The sequence below is a fragment of the Apiotrichum porosum genome, assembly GCF_003942205.1.
Source record: "Apiotrichum porosum strain DSM 27194 chromosome Unknown scaffold_2, whole genome shotgun sequence".
NCBI classification, from domain to species: domain Eukaryota; kingdom Fungi; phylum Basidiomycota; class Tremellomycetes; order Trichosporonales; family Trichosporonaceae; genus Apiotrichum; species Apiotrichum porosum.
Genome location: NW_021167109.1, coordinates 214616 through 239278, shown reverse-complemented (window position 1 = coordinate 239278; position 24663 = coordinate 214616). Strand labels below are relative to the sequence as shown.

The 24663-nt window shown below is 60.0% G+C and overlaps 6 protein-coding genes across 6 annotated transcripts; 2 read left to right on the top strand and 4 right to left on the bottom strand.

The window, feature by feature from the left end:
* Positions 1 to 945: 945 nt before the first annotated feature.
* On the bottom strand, positions 946 to 2330 carry EHS24_004062 (uncharacterized protein; the record flags this gene model as incomplete). Its single annotated transcript, XM_028619691.1, has 3 exons — positions 946 to 1389; positions 1440 to 1470; positions 1723 to 2330. 3 exons carry the CDS (start codon positions 2328 to 2330, stop codon positions 946 to 948), a joined length of 1083 nt encoding a protein of 360 aa, XP_028478663.1.
* Positions 2331 to 6486: 4156 nt separating this feature from the next.
* EHS24_004061 (uncharacterized protein) lies at positions 6487 to 9142 on the bottom strand (the record flags this gene model as incomplete). The annotated part of the gene is made up of 4 exons (XM_028619690.1): positions 6487 to 6906; positions 6987 to 8514; positions 8714 to 8958; positions 9119 to 9142. The coding sequence occupies 4 exons, from the start codon at positions 9140 to 9142 to the stop codon at positions 6487 to 6489; spliced, it is 2217 nt and encodes a 738-aa protein (XP_028478662.1).
* A 2245-nt stretch (positions 9143 to 11387) lies between these two features.
* Positions 11388 to 13272, bottom strand: EHS24_004060 (uncharacterized protein; the record flags this gene model as incomplete). The annotated part of the gene is made up of 4 exons (XM_028619689.1): positions 11388 to 11529; positions 12330 to 12528; positions 12654 to 12787; positions 12881 to 13272. The coding sequence occupies 4 exons, from the start codon at positions 13270 to 13272 to the stop codon at positions 11388 to 11390; spliced, it is 867 nt and encodes a 288-aa protein (XP_028478661.1).
* A 1100-nt stretch (positions 13273 to 14372) lies between these two features.
* Positions 14373 to 15530, top strand: EHS24_004059 (uncharacterized protein; the record flags this gene model as incomplete). The annotated part of the gene is made up of 2 exons (XM_028619688.1): positions 14373 to 14732; positions 14781 to 15530. The coding sequence occupies 2 exons, from the start codon at positions 14373 to 14375 to the stop codon at positions 15528 to 15530; spliced, it is 1110 nt and encodes a 369-aa protein (XP_028478660.1).
* A 322-nt stretch (positions 15531 to 15852) lies between these two features.
* EHS24_004058 (uncharacterized protein) lies at positions 15853 to 19378 on the bottom strand (the record flags this gene model as incomplete). Its single annotated transcript, XM_028619687.1, has 7 exons — positions 15853 to 16301; positions 16340 to 16505; positions 16545 to 17819; positions 17858 to 18323; positions 18368 to 18871; positions 18910 to 19024; positions 19063 to 19378. The coding sequence occupies 7 exons, from the start codon at positions 19376 to 19378 to the stop codon at positions 15853 to 15855; spliced, it is 3291 nt and encodes a 1096-aa protein (XP_028478659.1).
* Positions 19379 to 19624: 246 nt separating this feature from the next.
* VMA10 (H(+)-transporting V1 sector ATPase subunit G) lies at positions 19625 to 20777 on the top strand (the record flags this gene model as incomplete). Its single annotated transcript, XM_028619686.1, has 4 exons — positions 19625 to 19627; positions 19691 to 19769; positions 20159 to 20259; positions 20613 to 20777. The coding sequence occupies 4 exons, from the start codon at positions 19625 to 19627 to the stop codon at positions 20775 to 20777; spliced, it is 348 nt and encodes a 115-aa protein (XP_028478658.1).
* Between the last annotated feature and the right edge of the window lie 3886 nt (positions 20778 to 24663).

Here is a 24663-nt window from a genome sequence, read left to right as displayed (position 1 = left end):
TGCACCCATCTCTGCCCCTCTCCTGATCGAACACAGACTCCACACGCACGTTGCGCGCGCACCTCAAAGCTCAGAGCACAGATGCGATGCAAGAGCCCGCGCAACGCATCCGGCGGTCCGAACACCGTCACGCAGCGGTGCGGCGGTACAATCCACACAACTCCCGGCACGGCAGGGCATCGCCAGCGGCATGGCCCGCATGCGCCCACACACACCCACCACCGAGTCCCCCTTCGCCGCTCGACACAAGGCGCGCACTGATCTGTGGAGCGGCCGTTTCAACTCGGCCAACTCGCCCAGTGGGCCAGTGACATCATGGGTCGTGAGCGAGGGCAGAGCGAGGGCAGAGCGAGGGGAGAACGACGTGACGCGTCGCGCGTCGTGTGGGGGACCGTGCGGAAGAAGCAAGTCAACAACACGAGGTGGGCGACGTGCGATGTGCGCAAGCTGCAAAACCGCCGCGAGGCGGCGGTTGCCGCGGCGGGAGGATTGGAGCAGGTTGGCCTGAAACGCTCGCTGCTCGCTGCTCGTGCTGCTCGTGGTGGGTCATGACTGTCGCCTCTCGCATAATGGATATACAGAACCTAACTAGCTCGTTTCCTCTTAGATCTCTCAAGACGTCAAGAGTTCTGATTCTACAAGTGGGGGTGGGGGGGATGGAGGTGGGGGGTTCATTACGCATGGGTTTTTCGGTGGCGTTGGTGCCACTGTCGCTGGGTGTCGGGGTTCGATGGTGGAGGGAGGGAGCATTTTGACTTGTTCTTCTTCTAGATACAAGAAAGGATGATTGGTACAAGACGGTGGTGGCATGGCAGGCGAGTGGCCGAGTGGAGGGGGAACGAGTAATGGGAGACGGAAAACTTGCTTTTCACAACCTTGATGATAAAAGTCGTCGCGGCGCGGTGACGGGCAGGCACGAGGGCGACGACACTCAGTTGTCCTCCTTCACCCAAACCTGGCGGTGTGGGGCTTGGTGGGCTGCGGCATAAGGATGGGGCGCCAAAAGGGCTGGGAGGGGGAAGGGGAGGGAGAGTAGATGGGGGAAGGAGGTGAGGGGCTCTGAGGCGTACCAGACTGGTTGTGCTCGGCGCTGGCCATGCTGCGGCGAACAACGTGGTAGTTGGTGCGGTTCGAGTTGCCGCCACCGCCCGCCGACGGCGGCATGCCATAGTTGTACTGGGGAGGCTGGGTGCCGTGAGTGCCGTGGCCCGAAGGGTGGGGGGTGCTGCTGTAGGCATAGGGGTAGTTGCCAGAGGGAGGGTACATGCCCGTGGGGGGAGCGTACTGGACGACATTGGCGCTGCGAGGAGTGGCCGACGAAGTGGCAGACGACGTGGCCGAGGTGGTTGACGAGATCGTCTGCTTGGGGCGGGCACGCTGCTCGTGGGTCTGTACAGGTCAGCTACAGCCCAAGAAAACGGGGCAGCTGAGAAACCTACGCGTTCGTGGCGGCGAAGGTTGGAGGAGACGCTGAAACGGCGGCCACAGCCGTCGCGAGTGCACTGGTAAGCTGTGTTGGTGTGTGAGTACGCGTCGTCATTTGGGGCGCAGCGTGTTGTGCCATTGGTCTCTCAACAGAACTCACGCTTAGCACCGGTGTGGACCGACATGTGGGTGTTGAGCGACGAAGGGCGGTTGAAGCGCTTGTCGCAGACAGGGTTGGCGAGGTTGCATGTCAGTAGAGAACACAGAAAGGGTGGGCGAGGAGGAATGGTGACTCACCAGACATGGCGACGGGCCTTGGCGAGCTCGCGCGCGTGGCGGGCGTCTGCCTGCTGCTGTGCGGTAGGGGGCATGCTTGTTGGGTATGAAGGGTAGTACGGGTACTGGTAGGCTGGGGGCTGGATGTCCTCTTGGAAAGATGGGGTGCGGTATGAAGAGTAAGAGGAAGAGAAGGGTGTGTAAGGAAACTGGGGGAAAGAAAACTCGCGGACGGGGAAGCTGCCGTTGTTGGAGGCTGGGAGTGACGAGGGCTTGTGCGCACTGTCAAACCACGAGGAGGGCGAGTTGCTGCCGCGCGCGCTGGCCGTCTTGAGAACGTTACTGTCGGGAGGAGTGATCACCTGCAGGTTCGGGGAGAACGTGCTGGCCGTCGAAGGTGGAGGGGGAGGGTAGATGGAAGAAGGGAACGTCGTCTGGTGAGCCGACGCCGAGGATGGGAGCGAGACCAACGAGTCGCTGGACGTTGGCGAGGCAGCTGCACGTTCAGACACGGGGCGACCGTAGGTTTGGGAGACGGTGGTGCCGCGCTCGGTTGAGTTGGCAGAGAGCTCGTAAGGGAGGGAAAAGCGCGTGAGGTCAAGAGGCTGGACGAGGGGGACGGCTGTCATAGTTTGTTGTTGTTGGGGTAGATGGAACAAGTTGCCACTGGGCGGTGCGCTGCAGAAGGAGTCAGCATGCGTCTATAAGCAGGTTGAAGAAGGTGTCGGGAACGAGATCCGAGAGGAAGGGCAGGATGGAGGGTGGATGGATGACTCACGCTGCGAGGTGGGTTTTGAGGATGATAGAGTTGTTTGAGGAAGAGAGTTGGAGGAAGGGAGGAAGGGAAGATAGTTGAACCGAGTATGGGGCACCAGCGACAAGATATCCAAAAGACCCAAGTCCGTCGAGCGGGGGGACACGAGAGTAGGAACAAAGGCAAAGGGCGTTCAAGGAAGGAAGCAGGTGTGCAGGTGGGGGAGGGTTGTTGTGGTCTTTGGTTCCCACGAGCGGACGGGACAAGGATACAAGAAGCGCGAGGAAGGCAGAAAGGAAGCACCACCGTCACCACCCGTCTCCAGCCACGGCAACGGAGTCGGCAACACCTTTGTGATAAGAAGAGGGGGCGTCTTTCGTGACGCTCTGTGGAGGAGCACCCATGTCAACACGGCGAATGCTGCTGCGCTACGGTCGAGTGGGGGAACGATCTACTCGCCTTGTTCGGTGGGGCGTGACACGGCGTGGTTGATTGTCCTCGTGCGGATGAAAACGTGTTTGCTAACGAGGGGGGCCAAGGGGTGGCCTCAAAAGGAGTAGCTGCTGGGCCCAGGAGGGATCCTCACTGGGGTTAGCTGCCCCCCGTCTCTGGTCTCTGAGCTCTGAGCTTCTTCTGATGTCTCTGACAAAGGACAAGGACCTGTCTGTTGCACACCGGTACACCGGGGAAGCCGGACAATGTGTGTGGGGTGGGTGGGGCCGGAGAATGAGGGCGCAGAACAAGCAGTCGAAACAAACAGCATGTGACCACACGAGTACACGAGGCCGTTGGCCTTGGGCCTTTGGATACTAGCAGAAGCTAGGGTACAAGAGGAAAAAGGAAGACGTTCGAGGTAAAAGGCAGTGCGCATCCCGCTCATCGGCAGGGGCTTCATTGCCATCGACCCATCGTCGGTGGTCGTCGTCCTCATCGGTCGTCAACGAGCCGCAGCAGCAAGAAAGAGGCAATGGATCAATGGAGCTGGAGCGAGCGCGAACAGTGCAGTCAGTGCCCATTGTGTGTCTGCGTCACCCAGCGTAGAGGGCGCACAAAGCATGCAGTGCGGGCGCAGGCTCTGGAGGCCCACAGGCCACATGCCACAGGCCCACAACGGGTGGAGTGGCTGGTTTCGTTCTCCCGACAAATTCCGTGAAAAGGGAGGCGAAATTCGACCACAACTGGTGTGGACCCAGGTAGCTTATTTGACCAGCATACAGTACTCATGACACAGATGTTGACAAGCGTGCAGAGGATATCCCAAAGCAGACGTGCTCCACTCTCGTGTACACTCACTGTCGGCGCAGGATTGTGAGTGACATGCAGAGAAGAGAAGCAACAAAGGCCCTTCTGCCGGGGCGCAACTTTGCATGTCCTTGTGTGCCAAGCGCATGTCGCAGCCAGTCGCAATCGAATAAGGCGGCACCCCCGACACCTGAGGTGCTCTCTTCGCGGCGGAACAGTTGCATGTGTGTATCTCTTCACAGTGCAGAAGGGAAGGTATCCACAGCCGTTCGTTCGCACCATGGCAAGTGCGCAAGTGGACGTGTGTGGCTGCGTGACTGCGGATCGGGAGGATCATGGCGGGGCCGACGCCGCCGTTCTCCTCTCCTCTCGTCTCTCTCTCTCTCTCTCTCACGCACAGACCTCTCCCCCGACACCCGACAGTCCGGGACTGTTCTCCAACCCCTGCGTGCATAGCCTTTGCAGTGCGTGTTCTTTGTGGGCCTGGGGTGTGTCGTCTCTTTTCTTTCCGGTACAGACGTGCCGGTCTCCCCGGTGTACCGGTGTGCACCACCGACAAAGGAAACGCCACCCACCATCAGAGTTCGGAAAGGGAGGTGTGGAGCCGTTGGAAGGGAAACGAAACATGGAAGGTTGCAAAAGCCCAGACTGCAGTACTGCAGGAAGAGGCTCATGGGCTCCAAACGGAGCAGTGCTTCGGCCACAGTCACCCCAAGCGGTGTCACGCTGTCCCCCCGCCGCCATGCTCACTGCCTCGTGCTGGTGAAGGATCGCCTCTCGTCCAGTGTACCAGTGGCCAGTGGATGGACTCTCGGCTACTGTCAACCGGCAAGCAGTCTGCCAAGTGGGGCAAGTCCAGCGTCAGTTGTGTTGGAAAGTAGGTGGTTCTGTCCGCACAAGAATGTCAAGGACATGCGGAGCGAGCGCGCCACGCCAGAGAAGTCGACAAACGTCACTGAAAGAGGTGATTATGTACCCAGACTGTGTGTCCCAATCTGCTGGGAATTGGAAAACGAGAGAAAATGGTGCCAAGGCGATGGCTTCCACAGGATACTGGAGACTGGCCTGGACCGCGAGTTGCAAGTCGAAGCCACACACGGCCCACAGGCTTCGCAAGGACAAGTCGTCATGGACACTCACATGTCCACCTGTCCACCTGTCCACTTGTCCACTTGTGATCGCATACCAATCGCAAACTACCGTGTCCGTCTGTTCCTCATCCCATCTGGCCATCTGGGCTGGTGACACCCATTGACGTCAACAGCCGGAAACACCATCCACTACAGACGACAGGTGCCCCAATCGGGGCACACTGTCAGCTTCTAGGCCAGACGTGGTTCGCTCAATCTGCCCAGATCTCACTCAGCCTTGGCTGTGGACGTGCACACCCGGGCAGGGCGAGGATGTGGACGCAGGACATAGGACGTAGCAACTGCAGTGATCAGTGACTCTGTCCCAGGCCCTAGGAACGATGAACGCACTCGTTCCAGCAAGCAGCAAAGGTCAATGGGGGCGCCGATATCGGATGCCCATCCTTCCATTCCGGCACACCACCTGGCCGGCCAGGTGCCCAGGTGGCTGCAACCAAGGAAGATTGCCAACGCGACGACGTGTACTGCACCGTACACAAATGCCGTCCTTGAGTCCACCCCTTGCGCAGCGAGCAAGCAAGGACATGGACATGGACATGGGCTTGGGGCATGGACAATGGACATGTGTTGCGCCACATGTCCACCCGCCCTGGAGGCCTGGGACACGACACTGTGTCTCGTGGGCGTGTTCAGTCAAGTCTTCCAGTCGTCCTTTCCGTAGTACTGTATGTGCAGTAGTGTCTGTCCAGTTGGTCGCTAGTGTATGCACTCGTAGTCTACAGCGTCCGTTCATCCACCGGCCCCGTCTCAGCGATCAACTGGCGTACCTCGCACACCGTCCAGCACACCAGCCACAGCCACGGACGTGCCGCTTCCGAGGCACTGACGCGACTATTATCGCCACATTCCACCCTCCCGCGCGCCTCCATCGCCCCAACCCCGCCCCAACCACCCACACTGCACCTGCTCTCTGATCCGTGCTCGTTGCTCGGCGCTGGATAACGTACATGCATTCCTTGGATGATGAGGGTGAAGGAAACGAGAACGAGAGAGAGAGAGAAAAATAAAAAAGGGGGGAAAACTTGGGGATTCTGGATCTCTGCTTGCTGCTGAAACGCTCGAGGACACGGTGCGGGGCCGCAGCGGGACGGACGGTCGGACGGTGACGTGTTGACACTGTTGTCATATTCAAAAACTGTCCCAGAAGTGTCTGTCGGGGCGGCTGCCGTCGCGTTCGCGTTCCCGCCGAGGTCCGGACCATGTTGATGTGTTGTGGATGCAAAAAAGGAGGCTTGGTGAAAAAAAGGGGGGATAACAGGTTGGGGATGGTGGTGGGAGTTTTTAATTACACTTTGTTGCTGAGGGCGTGGTTGTGCGCGCTTGGTGAGGATAAGGCGGGGGGCTGAGGTTACAGAGGGGGAGGAGAGAGAGAGAGAGAGATGATGAGAGTATGTGTGTGTGTGTAAAATGGGACGGGGGGACGACGACTTGACGACTCTTTCGCATTAGGGGTGGATGTGGGGGAGTGCAAGAAGTTGAGGGGGTTGTTGGTGTGTTGATTGATTGATGGGATGTTGACTACGACATGCACTGCACGGTCGGGGGCGTTGGGATGTGTGGGTGAGGCTTTGGGGTGGTGTGGTGGCTGCTGGCTTCCTTCTTTCCTTCCTTCTCTTCTGCTCGTTGGGCTCTCCTCTCCTAACCAAGCGACGCGCCGCGCTGGTGACGCCGCGGTGTCGGCTGGCGGGGACGTGCTGCATCGTCCTGCGCGCCATACCACAGTGCACCAAGGAGGTCCTTGGCGGTGTTGGCAATGTTGGTCGCGCGGCCGATGAGCGTCGAGCCGTCTTCGTCGTCTGCCGGCTGAGGCGATTCTGAAGACTCGGCGGGGGTGACGTCGCCGTCGGCATCGACGTCTGCTGGCGCGACGGCTGTGGCGGACGGGGCTACGAATTGGCCCTGGGCCACTGCCGAAGCGAGGTCGGTAGGGGACGCAGTCACAGGGGGTTGTTGTTGTTGTTGTTGAGGTGCGCCAGCGACCGACTTGATGAGAGCGTGGCGGCTAGAGGTGTGGGGTAAGGAGGCGGGAGACGTGTCTTTCAGCGGCCGAAACACGATCTAGTTCTGCGTTAGTCAGATGAATCACGCATTGTAAAAAAAAGGGGGTGGGGGGTCATTTCCCAGTCAGAGGTACTCACCTGAGGGGACGAGTGTGGGGTGGGCGTCAACGAGCGCTCGGGCGAGTAGTCTACGTCCATGGGCTCGCCGCCGGTGGGAGCTGGTGCCCAAGGAGTACCCTCCTGGACCTTGTCGAGCTGAGGCTGGCTCTGGACGCGCGCCTTGACGACGGTCACGCCAGTGTCGACGGGCGAGCGCGAGACCGAGCCCACCGAGCTAGACGACGAGTTGCGCGACGCCGAACGGAAGACCTGCGACGAGCCGTAGCCGCGCGACGTCGAACGACCACGCTCCTCCGAGCTGCTCGAGGAGCGGCCGCGCTCCTCCCGGTCGTCGGTAGGGGGCGAGCCGATGGCCAAGCCGGCCTGCGCTGCGCCCTCATAGCCGCCAAACATGCCTCCGATACCGGTTGCAACCGAGGGGTTGTAGTTGAAGACGGCAGGAGGCGACACTGGCTCTGGTGCGGGGTTGTTGTTGGCGGCGCGAACCTTGAGAATACTGCGGCCGGGCTGGGGCGAGACGACTGCGTTGAGGGACGAAGAGGACGAGCTGCTCGAGGGGCTGTTGCCGACGCCGACACCGGTAGACACGTCGCCGGTCTGGGCCTGGCGCCACTTCGGCTGGGCAGGAGGTGGGTTGACCGCGGGCGCGCGGGCAAACGTAGAAGTCTGTGGGCTGGGAACCGCGACGGGGCTGGCACCCGTGAGGTCGGGTCCGCCAAAGTAGTCGAAGCCATTGTTGAAGTCGTCGTCCTGTGACACTGCGCTCCACCGCCGTCCAGCCGAGTTGACAGTGACGGGGGACGCCAGCTGGAATGGCGATGTGACGGCAGGAGGCTGCTCGATCGGTGGGGTACGATACTCGCCCATGGGCATATACACCAGCTTGGGCAACGTGGGGTTGTTGGCGTAGTTGCCCGCAGTCTTGAGCATGCCAGGAGGGATCTTTGCAATGGTCGACGAGCTCGAGGTGCGGGACATCATGGATGACGTGCGGCTGTTGTGGCTGCCGTGGCTCGAGTAGCGGGACAGACGCATCTCGAGGACATCGTCCGACGAGTCCGAGTCTTCCGATGTGCGGTGGATGACGGGCTCGTCGAGGGCAATGACCTGCTCGACAAACGTGTTAAAGCTAATGTGACGCTTGTTGCTGATGGTGTTGACGCTGTCGGGCGAGCGCTCCTGGGACTGGTTGGCATTCCTGCGAAGCGACGCCGAGGGCGACCGCCTGCGAACGGGCATCGAGTTGGAGCGTGCGAGGTGTGTGTCCGACTTGGTGTGCGGGATCTGAGCACGAGTCGAGACATCGGCAAGAATCACATCGTCGCCGTCCTCTGGCCTTTCGGCCTCGAGAACCGGCGACGACTGACCGGGCATGGCGAGAAGCTCTGTAAGTGTCCGGTGCTTGAGGATGCCGGGCTTGCCCGACGAGGGCACACCATCAATGCCCAAGCGCTCCTGTGCAGTAGAGATCCTGAGTGGGCGGACGGGTTCGACTTTGGCAGTGTGCAAGGGACCATACAACCAGGTGACATCCGAGTCCTTGAGCCTGGAAAGATCACACACATGTCAGCAAACGCATCAACGGTGACAGCGGTTCGGGGATGAGCGGATGGGCAGCGGAGTGTGGTGGCGGCAATTGTCCGCGCGGCGCACGTTTTCCTGGGCAGGCAGGCGGCTCCAGATCTGACGCCATACAACACGACGGGCCCAACACAACACCAAGCAGGAGCACTGGGCTTACTCACCAGTTGAGAGTCTCGGGGCTGATGGTACGGAGCTTGTTGCGCTGCTTGTTCCATGTACGCCACGACGCATTCTCCAGACGGACACCGTTGGCAATCTCGTGCTTGTGCCGGGTCATGTTGCGCCAGGACGCCCAAACATCCTCCTCTGTCCAGTTGTGCGAGAGGTAGTCGACGCAGATGGATGGGAGGCGGTCTTGGATGTCTTCCACTGACGGTGCAGCACCCGAATCCACCGGTAGTGAGGTCTAGAGGAGTGGTGTGAGCATGTGGTGTGGCCGCGGGGTGTTGCAGTGGTGGTGTGGTGGGGGGATGGCTGGACGAGGCCGTCCCGGGCTCCAAGCGGAGTCGGCGGCGCCCGGGGTACCCCGCCTTGACTGCCGTCGTGGGTGGTGTGGTGTGACTTACGATTGAGGGGATGACCTGCGCCATGTTGCCTCTTGGTTCTTGTGAAGAGTAGACTGAAGAGGGAACAAAAGCGTCGGCGGGGGGCAATCAACTATAGCGCGCGAGTCTTGGGAGTGGATGGAAAGACGGCGAGACGGTTGGGGCCGCGGCGTAGTAAGCGTAAATGGGCGGGGCGGGGCAAGGTTGTGTGGAGAGGGGGTGGAGTGTTGCGGTGGGTTATGTGAGCTGCCGGGGCGAGGGCGATGCGTGGGAAGTAGATGCTAGAGAGAAGGGGAGGATGTGGCGAGGGGGTGTGTGTGTTGGTGAGGACGCGATGCGAGAGATGAGTGGTGGCGGATGATGGACGACGCAGAGGGGGGGGGGGGCGGTTGGTGGTGGTTTGGGTGTGTGGGTGGGTGTGTAATAGGGGGGGTGAATAATATGGAGATGGTGGATGGGTGATGCCGGGGCGGGCGGGCGGCAGAGAGGGCTGTGGGCGGGGGGGCTGGGGCTCTGGCTGCTGCCTGGCTGTGGGTGCAGTGCTGGCTGGGCTGGCTGGGTGTTGGCTGGAGACACGGAGACCCGAGAGGAGCACAGGGGGGCAGGAGGAACAGCAGTCAGTCCCTCTTTGAGCCCTCCCTTCTCCCTTCTCCCTTTCCCCCGTCTCTCCCCCCGGCGGCGACAGAGACCCGTCTCCAAGAGTCAGGTGTGCAGCAGGCCACCCAAAGAGGGTCGTCCACCCAAGAGTGTTCTCTTCTGCTCCCGCCACGGCCGGCGCCAGTTACACCCAAGCGGATGTGAGATTGCCGCTTGGCTGTGTGCGTTACCGTATATCACCGTCCACAGCCGCCGGCCGCTCCAAATTAACAAATCCCCCCGGCGTGTAGTGGACTAATAGAAACCCGACCCAGTCAGGCCACAGTCAGAATACACACACAAAATAAGACGTTTCCTAATCGCCACCCCTTGCCTCTGCGCCATGGTTTGCCAATGTCCCACTGTACCACTGTACACTGTGCATCCACGTCGTCTCTTGTCCTCTTGTATACTCGTCTTGTACACGTGTGCCCCCAACCAAGACATATCTCGCTATACGACTGCTCTAACCGCCCAGAGCCCATTTGCCACGCCCGCGCACTTCTCCAAGTTTTTCAGGGATCGGCAATGGCAAAGGGATCGATGGATCGATGGAGACACAGGTACACACAGGTGTCCATGCAAAAAGGTCCAAACGCCACAAGAGCGCGCGCGCGCGGTGGACTGGCTGCTGCAGCTGCAGCCTGTGACATACCATCTCTCCGATGATGGTCCGGTGACGGCGTGCGTCAGAGGCAGAGGCCAAGAAGCCCAGCTGCCGCCGCTTCTCAGGGGTGGGGGGGACCGTCTTTGCCTGCAGGCGCGCGCGGCAGGGGGTTCTTGGGTGTCAGGAAAATAAACGAGAAACACACACCCACACACTCACGAACAGACTCCGAGCTCCGAGATTGCCCGACGATGGGTTCGCGGAGGTCCGTCTCTGGCCCTCTAATTACGCCTTGTGGCCTTCTCGCCACCCCCCCCCCCCGTCGCCTTCTTCTCCTATCGGGCCATGCGGCCAACGCGGCCAGCGGCCAACGCGGATGCGTTCATTGGCAGAACGTATCGCATCGGCGGCACACACACTGCCGCCGCAGCACCACCCCACCCCCCTTCCCACCCCCGCACGCGTGCACAGGCTAAATGCGGGTGAGGGAGAGGCCATATAGGGAACAGTGTCGGCAACCGCGCCGACGTGCCGAACCCACACCCACCTCGCCACTCTCCCACCCCCTCGCCACCCGTCGGCCGCGCCGGTCCTCGTTGGTAGGCACACACACACACCGTTCAGTCGTGAGAGCCAGATGCCACACCAGTTGCATATGATGGTCACGACCATCCCCTGCATTCCCAGTGGCAGTGACTGAGTGACACTTTCCCCTCTCCCCCCCCCCCCCCCCCCGCACTGCCCCACAGCCGGATGTCTGGAACAAAAGCAAACGCCACAGCGGCGCGCGGCGCGGGGCTTCCAGAACGTGTCGGGTGATCGCTGAGTTCGCCACAAATTGCGCGCTTTCTTCATCAATGACGCGCGCGCCTCCGTGTACCTGTGTGCGCGGACAGCGCAGAGGGAGAGCAAACAAAAAAAAATGGCAAAAAAAGGCGTGAATCGGGTTCATTAGAAATCTAATAAAAGTAGAGTGCTGGGGCGCTGGGGGGGAGGGTAGTTGTGATGAATAGGGATGTGGTACGGCCGTGATCTCCGTGTCCGCGTCTACATGATGACACAGTCCTTGTCGCCGCCCATCTGGTCGACGAGGCCGCCGGCGTCGCGCGAGCGACCGGCACCACGGCCCTGCAGGTCGACAACGAGCACACCGGCATTGCGCGGGTCCAGCTCGGCAGAGAGGTTGTACCTGAAGACCGTGTTAGCAGTTGTCACCCAGCGGCGTGCAAGAAAGAAAGAAAAAGTTTGTGGGGAGGGAGGGTGGTAGGCCAACTGTGCAGTCCTCGTGATCAAACCCCCCGCCCACCGCGCCGCCACCCCCATGGCGCCGGCGTGCCCCACTCGGCAACTGCCACCTCTGGCAGTCGCAGTCGCAGTCGCAGTCGCAGTGGCAGTCCCAGTTCTCGGTCACCCCAGACACCCAGAGCAGTGCGTTTTCTGGACGTGGCTGGCATTCCGTGGCGTTTGCGCTTCATCGACAAACGCCAGGTACGCCACGCCACCCCCATCGACGCGCGTGGCGGGTGATGGGCTAGCCCGTTTCGCGTGCTTTTGTGCACTACCACGCACGACGGTGCGTGCGTGGCGGGGCCAGGAAGCAGCAAAGTCGCCAAGTGTCACGGACGGGGGGTGCGCTCAGACAACTCCTTGACTCCTTGACTTTGAAACGCGCTGCTGCAAAGCAACCGCCTGGAGGTCGGTTCCTCGTCCTCGGTACCCCGGCGAGATACTGCGGGGTAGACGCGGCCAGGAGAAGAATGCCACCGGGCCATGCGGACCATCCTCGCGGTCTCGTGGTCGGCAGCGACGCGGAGTCAAGCACCGGGACGGGTGGATCTGGAACTGAGACTCGCAAAGAAGCCAGCCAACGATCCAACGACGGCCTTTCAAGATCTCCTTGCCGGAAACCCGGGGCCCAAGCCCAAACCCCACCCATCAGAGAACCAGAGAACCAGAGAACCCAACCCAACCCAACCCAACCCGACTCACTTCTTCATCAAGTCCTCGACCGCAGGCTTGATCTTGGCCTGGTGGTTGGTCGAGTGGATACCCTTGCCGGTGATGACGCGGAGCTCCTGCAGGCCCGAACGCTGGCCCTCGGAGATGGACGACTCGACGCGCTCAATCGCCTCGCGGACATACAGGCCGTGCAGGTCGATGGTGCCGTGCGGCTGGGTCTTGTTGTTCTCTGCGGGAGGGTGTCAGTGGGTGCGTAGAGAGAGGGGGGGGGGACGCCAGTCGGCGTCCTCCCAGGTCGGAGCTGGCTGACACCGATCATGACGACCAGCCAGCTGACCCCTGTGCTCGACTCACGCGCAAAGATCCAGTCGGCAGCCTTGTCGTCAATCTGGTCCTGCTTGGCCTGGTGCTGCTTGCCCTCGACCGAGAGGGTGTGCGCACGCGCACCGTCGCCCGACTTGTACGCCGTCTGCGAGTCGGCAAAGCATCTGTGCACGTCAGTCATCAGGAGCTCGTTGCTCGACGCAGGGGTGCACAGTGTCAATTCCACCCCGGGTACCCCGCAAGAGTAGGCGACGTACTGGTGAGCAAGGTCGCCCTCCTTGCGCGCCTGGTTCCTCCAGTTGGTGTACTGCGCGTCGCTCGCATTCGCCATGTCCGAGTTGAACCCGCCCTGCTGCTGGTTCTGGTTCTGGTTCTGCTGGTGGGTCTGCTGCTGCTGCTGCTGGTTGTTGTTCCATCCCTGCGATCCGGGCGGGTACGAGTGCCCGCCCTGCTGCTGGCCGCCTTGTTGCTGCCATGCGCCGCCCTGCTGCTGCTGTTGACCTTGGTTCCAAGCGCCGCCCTGCTGCTGTTGCTGCTGCTGGTGTTGCTGCTGCTGGCCCTGCTGGTTCTGCGCCGAGTTCTGTGGCTGGTTCTGGCTGCCGCCGCAGAAGATCTGCAGCAGCTGGAGGATGATCTGGCCCCAACCCATCGTGGCGAGGTGATGAAAATCAACGGTCGGTGTTGTTGTCTCGCGTTATTTGGAACAGAGCTGTCCTGTCGATCGATCGTCGATCGCGCGCGCGCACGTTGACGTTTAGGAGGTGTCCCGAAGTCGGTGATCTCTTATGCAGAGACACTCAAAGTGAGCGGAGTGATGGGTGGTGTGGCTCGACGAAGGTCACAGTGGCGCTGATGCAACGCTATATGCGATCCCAGAGTCGTGATGTGAGCGAGATGTTGATGGACAAGAGATTGAAAAAGGGCAGAGCCGATCTGAAATGAAAGGAGACGGACAGGGGAGTCACCGATCTTTGTTTGTCTCGGGCAGGCTAAGGGGCCGCGCTAATGAGGTCAAAGCTCCTGGAGTAAGGGGTGGTATGACACGTCATAGTTTTTGATAGCGGTGTCAGTGGCGGAGAGAGTTGGCGCTTATGGCTGTGATCCACAGAATATGCCAGCTGAAGGCAAGGTGACATGGCTACAGAGTATATCCTGTGAAGAGTGCAGTGCCCAGGTACGCCATGGACATGGCCGCTGGCCGCTGGGGACACGGACCGGCACAGTCCGGCAGAAATAGACGAATGTGAGCACACACCCGACGACGCCATGGCGACGCATCGAGTCCAAAGACGACGGTCAATGTACAGACGACATGTAGCCGTGTTAGGAACTCGGGCACATGTGTGTCGTGAGATGAGGGCACCAGCAGAAAACGGAATGGTGACGGCCACACCCGTACACACGGTGAGCGGCTGGAGGAACCGAAAAATAGGCTGAAAAGGCCAATAAATCTGACAGAAGGATCAACGCGTCGGATCGTATCCCAGCAACTAACTGGTGCACACTTGAGGGGAGCTCTAGCGTACCGACAGCAACCTCAGTTGGACACACCATATCGAACCCCCAGGATATAGTTGCTCATTCATGCCATCGGCGATCACCGACAAGGTGCCTTCGGATTTCGGCTTACTTCCCACACCACGCTGTAGCAAGTCTACGTGAACATCATGTGACGCTACACTATAAGATACGCACCTCACACCTCTACCATGCCCACCCCACCTCTCACTTACCCACACGCAACTCACGATGGCACCACAGACGCTCCACGCCTCGCTCCCACCGTTCCCTCCCGTCCCGTCTGCACCACTAGTCTCCGTCCGCCTCGGGGCCCTCGAAGCCGGCGACCCCTCGGCTCTCGAAGCACTGTGGGACGCCGCCCGCGGCCTGGGGTTCTTCTATCTCGACATGCTGGGCTCGGAGCTGGGCGAAGCGATTGTGGCCGAGGCTGAACAATTGAATCAACTGCAAGAACGTTTCTGGAGCCTGCCCAATGCCGAAAAGGATAGATACGGCCGGCCGCACCTGCACGATTTCTTTGCGTACCGGTTTGGCGAGATTGAGGAGAAGGATGAGAATGGAGACAAGATTAGGAACCAGAACTACAATGTGAGTTCGTTCTTTGACTGCGGCGCTCAGTGACCAGTGCCCTGCCAGCCCCGTCTCTGTTCTGACTTCCAGATTCGCAAAGACGACGTCCTGGGACTCACCCCGCGGCTCGCGTGCCCGCCCATGATCCTCGAGGCGCAGGCCCTCCTCGCGTCGTACATGCGGCACTGCCACGCGGTGATGGACCTCCTCTTCATGCACCTCACCACGCTTCTGGGCCTACCACCCAACACGCTGCTCGACTTGCACAAGCTCGAGTCGCGCTCGGGCGACCACGTCCGCTTCACGCGGTCCCCCGTGCAGCCGTTTGACGAAGGGACCGCACGGCGCGGCGAACACACCGATTTCGGCAGCCTGACCCTCCTGTTCAACTGGCTCGGCGGGCTGCAGATCCGCACGCCCGATACCCACCAGTGGGTGTACGTCAAGCCCGTGCCCGGCTCGCCCATTGTCAACCTCGGCGACGCCATGGTGACGTTTACGGCGGGCCTGCTCCGGTCCAACATCCACCGCGTGGTGCCGCCGCCCCCGCCGCAGGACGCGCTGCCGCGCTCGTCGCTCGTCTACTTTTGCCGACCAGAGGACGACGTGGTGCTCCGCCGGCTCACGGGCGGGATCATCGACGACCAGCCCGTGTCCGAGTCGAACGAGCCCGAGATGACCGCCCAGGAGTGGTGGATGAAGCGTGGGACGGGCCAGCTGCCTGGCATCTTTACCAAGAAGGGGTTCGAGCCGTTTGTGGGTGGTGGGGACGTGTATGCGGGTCAGTCAGCCCAGGCGGCCAAGGCTGGCGCGTAGGATGAGTGGCTGAGGACGGTTAGTAGACGACTGTGTAGCATTGTAAGGTATGGATCGATGGGTGTCACGGTGCTACGGTGGACATAGCCAAGGGAAATGTTTTGTAATTTTATGACTTTTTGCCTGTATAACGCCTCTCTTCTCAGTTCTGCACAACGAACGACGCTGCGCCATGCTGACCATGTTCGCTCTGGAGAGTGCTACAACATGCATTTCTGCGGAAATGTTGTTTTTTGTTTGCTACCAAATGTGCGTGCGCTACCCAAACCCTAACCTGAATGATGCTATACGTTATCTCCCCCCCTCGCCACATCCTTCCCCACTACGCAGACGCAACCACGGACGCCGGCGATCCACCCGCACTGGCACTGTCGTCGGCAAAGATCTGCGCGAGCTGCTGACGAGCAGTAGGCTTGTTGGCGAGGAACGTCTTGAGCGGGGCCTTGAGCGTCGGCTGTTTCTCGACCACCTCGCGGATCCGCTCGACGGGCATCTGGAGCAAGGCATTGAAGCTTGCTTGGCCAAGGACACGGACGAGGCGCACGAAACCCTCCCAGAGCTGCGGCATGTCCCACACGCGCTTGGCGACGAGTTTGGGGATGACATTGTTGGCGACAAAGGGCACCAGCGACTTGTACGTCGTGACTGCCTGGATGACCGTGCGTACAAAGCACACAGGTAAAGGCGACGGCTGGTCGACGATGCGCTGCATCGCATTGGCGAGAACGTCGGAGCGGAACACGGTGGTCATGGAGAAGCAGATACCAATGGCTGCACATTCAACTGCAATCCTTTTTCGTTCAACTCACCATCGACAGTCGGCTTGAGGCCCGCCTTCTCCGAGTGCAAGCACACCAGGAGGTCGGCAGGGGTCATCTTCTGGAGCGCTGACGCGAACGCGGTACGGACAACGTCGCGCGCGTCCGGCTTGGTGAGCAGTGAGACAATGCCCGGAATCTGGCTCTCGATCTCGCCCTGTAGAGTCAGTTCTGCTGCGGACGCTCGTCAACTAACCTTGTCAAGCTCTCCAATAACGGGGATGATGAAGCGCGGGTCGAGCTCGCGCTCGGCCATGAGACTGCGAATAACACCAACGAGCACGGGACTCGAGCCCTCGGCTGACAGCGTCGTGATGACGCGGAGAGCGAGCTTGTCGGCGCCAACGGGGAAGTTTTTGAGAATGTCGAGCAGCTTCTTGGTCGGGCCGAGCGAGCGGACGAGGGGTGTGAGCATCTCCTCGACCGTGTCCTGGATGGGCGCCGGGAGCTTGGGGTACAGGGCAAAGATCTTGTCGAGCAGTTCCTGGTCGCGACGCGAGAGCGCAAAGGCGAGCTCGACGTGTTGCGACACAGTGGAGGGGTCAACGTCCGAGAGGTACTTGGACATGACGTGCTCCTTCTGCTCCTCGCCGGTCTCGACCTCCATGGCCGCGGCTTCCTCGACCTTGACCTTGACGGGCTCCACAGCCTCCTCCTCGCCATCCTTGACCTCGTCCTTGGCCTCAGCACCTTCCTCGCCCTCCTCACCCTGCTCGTCCTCGGCGGCCTTGGGTTTGGGCGGGACAGTGAGGCGCTCGAGCACGCCAAGAGCATAGTCGATCACGTCCTGGGACATGGCCGTGTTGGGAACCCAACGACGCACAGTGGTGATAGCCATGACGCGGACCTTGCGCTCAGGATGGGTGCAGAACTCGAGTAGAGTGTGGACAGCACGCTTGCGGATAGGTGGACGTGCCTCTGCCAGCTCACGGAGCGAGAGGAAGCCAACAATCATGCGTTCCGAGTCCTCGCAGAGTGGCTCAAGGGCGGCAATGACCGACTCGGGAATCTCGGGGAGGCCGACGAGGAACTTGGACAGCGACGAGTCCTTGGAATCCAGAGTGGGGATGTACGCCCGCAGAATGGCCATGACACCCTCCTCATACTGGTTCTCCTCGCCGCGACGCCTGGCGAGCCACTCTTCGTTGAGCCAGACAGTGGCAAACTTGGACCGCTGGCCAAAGTCCTTGGCAACAAACTCGCCAATGATCCGACGCTTGTCCTCGCCACCGCGGGAGGAGATGCGCGCGAGGAGGAGCATCCACATCTCCTTGGGCTGCACGGCCGTGCGAGGCCCGTCCGAGATCTTGAGGTCGGCAAGGTGCGAGAGCTCGGAGCCATTGTCCCATATACGCCGAACAGCAAAGTCCACCAGGCCAGCCTTTTCGTCGTCAGGGATCGGTTGTGGCGGGGGGAGACGAAAGTCGACAATCATGACGGGCTCGTCGAGCTCGGGCTCAACAGGCTCCATCTGGATGGGTCAGCTCACTTCGCGAGGGTTTCACCCACCAAAAGGTCCTCCTCGTCATCCAAGTCCATGTCCAAAGGGTTGAGCACCTCGTCCTCCTCAGCCTTGACATCCTCCTTGAAGAGGGAAGGAGTGAGAACATGCACCGCATCGGGGGCATTGTTCTGGATCGCCTGGCGGGCATTCTCAAACGCGCGTGCCAGCAGGTCGTCCGAGACAGCTGATAATCCAGCAATGACAGCGTCAATGACTGGCTCGAGGGCAAACTGCGAGACATCGACCATGACTCCTCCGCGCCCGTCTCCTGAACCAGGCTTCACTTCGAGTCGCTGGCGCTTGGCAGCACCGGCGCTCGATTCAGCATCGTCAAGGAGGTGTTTGCCTGCCGCAATGTTGGCGCGGCGCGCACGGCGGTTCTCGGCATCGTCGGCCCACGCCTGCTCCATACGCTGCTTCTGGCGCGAAAGAGCGTCTTGAAGCTGTGCAGAGTAGCCAACACCATGATGTCTGAGGAGTTAGCGCCAGCGTAAAACGAGATCCCAACAACTCACCTTGCGATATGGGCCATGACAGCACGGAGAGTCTTCTCCACCGCGCGGACCTGCATGGACGGCCTATGGGCGGCCTCCATAGCAGAGGGAACCCATGCCGAGATAGACCCGATGATGAGCGATGCGAGCGTTGGGCGGTGCTTCAAGACCAGGGGGAAACAGTTGATGATGGGGTGAAGGACAGCGGGATCGTCGGAAGTGTACATGTGCGTCACGAGCTGGGTGCGCATGAGTTTGGCCTCTTCCTCGACCTTGACAGCGTTCAGGAGCGACCCGGGCTGGATAAGCGCGACGCTCACGTCCGAGGAGCGTGCCTGCAGTCGAGGGTCACTGCCAAGAGGGCGTGTTCCCACAATGAGAACTCTTTGGGCAAACTTCCAGGCTGCCGCCTTGATGCCGACGTCCTGGGGATGGGAGTTCGGGTCGAGAACGAGCGAGAGAATACGGGCCTTGGACGACTCAAAGACATTGAAGAGAGAAGCAGCAGACGAGCCACCCAGAGCACTAAGGTATGTCAGTTATGATGTGTGCCAACAACCTACAGTTGGCGGAAGACCATAGGGTAGATGGTGCTGAAGATTGGGATCGTTGCACGAATGGTCGAGATCGAGCCAGTCTGCAGCAGACGGTTGAGCGACTCGAGAGATGTCTGAGCCACTTAACGTTAGCTGTGCCATCAGTGCGCTGTAACATACCTTCAAGCTTCAGATGAGTCTGCAGAGACGATCGGCCAACAGTGAGCGCGAGCATGTCGAGCGTCCACGCGCGCAACAAACTGTCGCCACCGTCTACAACCATGGGAAGCAGCTTGGTGAGGAGGTCGGGCAGCTTGTCTGCGTGTTCCTCGAAACGCGTACCGGCAGCGAGGAGCGCGTCGGCCTGTTCTGGCGTCTCGGCTGGGGTGGACAGTGCGGCCGTCAGAGCCTGCAAGGGGTCGGTCGGGGCGACGACCGCGCCTGCTCCGGGTGCCGACCCGTAGAGCTCCACATCCTCGTCGGCGTAGAGAGACATTGTGCCGACTGGATTGAGCGAAGAGTGGATAATAGAGAGGCAAAACAAAGGATTCAAAGGTGAGCACAAGAGTGGACCTTGGTTCAGTCGACGTCAATCGAATGTGGGAGATATAAACGTGTCATTCTTCCGGACGTGCTTATCAACGGGCCTCTCGTGTCACCGTCACCGCCTGGCTCCCGTGTTGCAACGATGTCATCGCGACGCCAATCCATCGTTATCACTCCCAACACCCACTAATTCATTATGGTATGTACTGCTCACACTTGTCTTGCAAGCAACGCGTCATGACAAGCGCTGACATCTCCACAGGCGGCCAACTCTCAGGGAATTCAGACGCTTCTCGAGGCCGAGAAGGAGGCTGCCAAGGTCGTCGCCAAGGCTCGCCAGTGTGAGTTGCCTTGCCCCCAGCCTCACCCCTGCGTCTATGGTGGTTGGGTCCAACGTTATGGTCACTGGGTTGCCGTTTCATTCACTCGGAATGATGTGCGCGAGTATAGGGAGCACGAATCAGCATCGGGGGGACGTTGATTTCGTGATCCAAGGATTGTGTGCCAGCCACCCGATCCCGAGTTGTGCTCCCCCTCCTCCACCGCAGATTTCCACGGAATGGAGCCCGCCAGCGAGCTCTCAAAGGATATGGAAGCTGCGATACCCAACATCGAGAAATGCAGCTTCCAAAGATATGCTGCTTGAGCCTGCTGGCCGCGCCCGTCCACTTCACAGCCACCACACATCCCGCGATGCCCCGGGCAGCAATGTAGCTGACGTGCCGTCCAGACCGCATCCAGAAGCTCAAGGACGCTCGTTCCGAGGCTGCCAAGGAGATTGAGGAGTACAAGGCTGCGAAGGATGCCGAGTTCAAGAAGTTTGAGTCTGAGGTAAGTCACATTGCTCAAGTGCACGTGAAGAACACACGTGATAAGAGAATGCTGTTGTTCCTTCACGGGCATGTGTCCATGACGGTATGCGGCCGTCATGCGTTAGCAGCTCGGACGATCCACATCTGGAGTTCACAGTGCTGACGCTTCCCTTCTCATCATCCCGAAACTCTTATGGCATCCCCTCGTCTATCATCGCTGGTTGATCTCGACTCACAATTGCGTCATTTCCACTTGTCTTTCCCTTTGTCTGCCTCTTCTTAATGACTTGATGTGCGCTCTTCGTCAACAACGACCAATGACCACCACCTCTCCACTCCTGCAACCCTTCCCTTCCACAGCACACGAACCAGACCTCGTCGTCGCAGTCCACCATCGACACCACCACCAAGGACCAGCTCGCCACCCTCGACTCGGACATCAAGAAGAACGGTGACGCAGCTACCAAGAAGATTGTCGGCCGTGTCCTCTCCGTCGAGCCCAAGCTCCACCCCAACCTCCAGAAGATTGAGGCATAGGGCGTCGCGCTCACGCTAAAGGCCTGAGAGCGAGACTTATAGGCATAACGGAAGGAGAGACGCTGCAGTCGCGTTCACAGACTGCAGTGTCGGCTACCATGGGAGGAACGACTCTTAAATGAGGTACTTTTGCTCTTGGTGGTTTCTTTTTTTACATGTAGAACGAGACGTATTGAATTGTAGGATGCACAATAGACGAGAACATGGCCCAGTGGAACTGAGCTTTTGGGTATGTTGTGGACGTTCCCTCCCCGATCACTGACAAGGGACTGAAACGACACCCAACATATGTATGGAGCAGACGTGACGTCGTCGACTGTTGTCTCCTTGGGCGAAGGGGAGGCTGATGCTTCGCTAACGTCAGTGCAAGGGCCACACCCTTCAGCTTTGCTGGGTTGCCAGCTATGTCTGTAGGTATTACGTGCCGCACGGTCGGAGGTTGGAGGCAGATACCGCCACACTACGATTTGACGCAGCGTGAGCTCGCTCAATGCAAATCAACCTGTGCGTGGGCTAGTACCTAGCCGTATAGATGGGAGGCAAGGGTAGGCATCGAAGGAAAGAAGAAAGAAGGGAAGGAAAGAGAGGGGGAGCCCCGCTGGAACATGGCGAGGTACATTCTGACATGCAATTGGGGTGTTGACCTCCACCGTAGTGGCCCATTGGTTCTGTTGACTGCCACACAAGGCATGCTGCTAGTTCAAGAGTCCCAGTGTAAGCGACCAATGAACCGTCGTCATATCGAGCCTCGTGTGCAAGGTCATAAAGCTGTCAACAATAACAGCCGACCACGGATATCTCTCAACTGATAGCCCGCGTCTGTCTCGGGGAGTACAGGCTCCCTTTTACACGCTAATGCGGGCACCCACGGCTCTGAATACAAGTACACAGTTAGTACCTCATTAGCTCCCCAGCACAAGCACACAGTGGCGTGGTGTAGCCACTAGAGTGTCCGATCCCCCCGGTTCTTGAGTGGCAGTGGCAGTGACACATGGGCGAGGTTCGCGCGCCATTTGTACGACATCTGGTGTGATGCCGCCCCGCCGCGCCGCGACCGTCTGTCATAACCTCCGTCGAGAATCTCGGAAAGGACCAAGGAAAGCGCCACCAACGTGCCAGACCCGCCGCAGTCGGCACGGCGACCGGCGACCGGCGGTGTCTTTGGGGGTGTTGGCCGGTGCTGGTTGCCGATTGGTCGTCGGGAGGAGCTCGACGAGAGCCGTATCTAGCCCACTTTGCATTGACCGCTGTTCGGCAGGGGCCGGCGCGAGGTGTGCTGAACGCTGTTTCCGTCGCGGACGACGGAGGGATGAGATCTACATAGCCAGAGTCCCTTGAACCCTTCCTTCCAACGCCGTCAGCCCCCACTTTGGCATAGCTCCTAGCTCCTGTGGCAAGCTCCTGGCCTGGGACACACCTGTTTACAGAATACATCAAGCGACGGCTGCGGCTCCGCGGGGGTTACGGGGCCGCCAGCCGCCGGATACACGTGTGGCCTGTGGGTTTGGGGAGGTGAGTGGGGAGGAATGGACCGAGCGTGTTCCGATGAATGGCGTTGGTTTGTGGCAGCGTTGAGCGTTGCACCCTTTGCGCAGGGGCCTCTGCCCCCTCTCGGACACAGAAATGAGACGGCGGCATTGCGACATGTCACAGCGCCTCATTCATCCGAGAGGCCGAGACGCGAGAGGATTGATCTGCTGACCGTTTGTCGATGCCACTTGTGGCATCACGCAAAGTGTCGTCCCCCGAAGACGGCCTCACTCATGCGCCACACGCGCATAAGAAGTGGACCAGGCCGTCGGAGGAATTGTGCTTCCTGTAGGTCAGGTCATGTGCATGCCCGTTCGGTTCCCGCGCGAGCTGGACCTGCAAGACCCGCTCTTGCTCCCGTCTGTCTCTCGAGACCTGTCTCGCTTGTTTGTTGGCCTGGTGGGATTTGAATTTTGCACTGTGGTTCGCTAAAATTGCTGCTCCATGGCCGATTAACGTTTGCTCTCGCACCGGCCGGTGAGAGCCCCGCGCGCGTTTTCGACCGGTTGCCGCCGACCCCACACACGGGTACACGGGGGTGTGACCTCCCGCCGGCATACGGCCCCACGGCCGCCGGCGCACACCACACCCACCTCTAGAAAGAGTGTGGTTCTTCTGGTGTGTGCTTCCTCTTTGGACGTGCTTCCTGACAGGGGGGGTTTTGTACAGTAAATGCCGCCCGCCCTGCCAGCTGCGGGCTGTGAGCACAGCACAGAGGGGTACAGAGAGAACGTCTTGGATCCGAGGACGTGTGGTGTGTGTGGGGTGGAGCCAACCGCCACTGTCCAATATGAATCTCTCCAGATCCCGGTAGACGCCGTCGTCTCGGCGAGGCGCTTGTGGACCCTTAGCTGTCGCTCGGCTGTTGCGAGTTCGCCGCCGGCTTGAGCGGCAGGATGCGGCAGTTGCAGCCGTGTGCCGGCTACCTCGGACTTATCCGGTCCAACACATGTGAACGAGCAAATGACAATGGTGGGTGCCAAGAGGCCAGAGGGGACCTTGTGGGTTGTGGGCTGTGGGGGGGAAAACGACTGACACCAGATCCCATCACGAGGCCACAAAAGCACGCTCACGCTTACCACTTGCAGCACATACCGTGGCCCCGTATGGCGAGGACCACAGTTAATGGCAGCCAATTCTGCCTTCAGCACAAAGACTGTACCGTTGTCATGCCGCCGATCCATAGCATAATCCGCACGTTAATGAAACGAAATCTTGTTCAAATAGATTGCCCGGACTACCGCTTGGGTTCCTTTGCCTTGGCTTTACCAATCGGCCGCAAAGCGGCAACGGACAGACGTAAACGCACCACAAAGGCCCACCCACGCGACACCGCGTTCGGGGCCGTACCTGTGGACGAGAGCCGGCGGCGGTGGGCCGCCGGGTCGCGCAATTTATGGGCCTGGGGGTGTGGTTCTGGGCCTGACGGGTCTGACACCTTGGCCTTATGACCGCTGTTGCTCTCGTCAGCCCTGTTGCCCGTCGCTATTTTCTTCCCGCGGACCAAGTTCTCGATGCCTTGCATCTGCGTCGCCGTTTTGTGGAGCCGGACACATCACCGAAGCAAGCGAGGTATTGGAGCTGCTAAACATGTCCCTACGCTTCAAGCTGTGGTTTGCATGCATGGCTCTGCCTCAAGCGGGGCTGGAAAACTGTGTTTCGCCGTACAGCAGATTCTCTCGACGACGCACGCCCTGTGCTGTCTGTGGGGTGACCCCACAACGCGACGGCGGCTTTTAACGCGTTTAACGGACGTCGCGCACACCCGCTGCGGCAAGCACACGAGCAGAAGACCTAGCCCATTGGTTGCCCCGCAAGTGAGCGAGAGGCTTCGGGACAACTGCTGGGTTGCGCCGGCGGCAGTTCGCAAATTAGGCCAAGGGGAGGAGGGAGGAGAGGGGAGAGGAGGGCAACAGGACGGCGGCGCGGCGGTTCGGCGCGCGGGAAACGAGTCACCAGGACACAGCCCAAGAGCGAGCTGGAACCAGAGTACCAGGTGGGCTCGTAGCCGTACCCAGCGTGGTCATGCATGGAATTGAACAACAGACCAACATTGCTATTGTCCACTTACCCTTTGTTCTTGATCACGTCTCGCCACCCCCTCTCTGCCAGTTCTCGTCCATCAACTCGTGCACACTCGACGCATCACCCCGGTGCCACCCAACAGCCCTCTCGTCGCGAATTGTCATCGCTTTCGTCACGCGACTCTCCTTCTGGGCCCATTATCCCATTAGGTGCGTTCTTCTACAGCGGCCAATACCGCGTTCTCGAATCTGCGAGGCGCTGACACTCGCTCTCTCCTTTAAATTCTCTCTCTCTCTCTCTCTCTCTCTCTCTCTCTCTCTCTCTCTCTCTC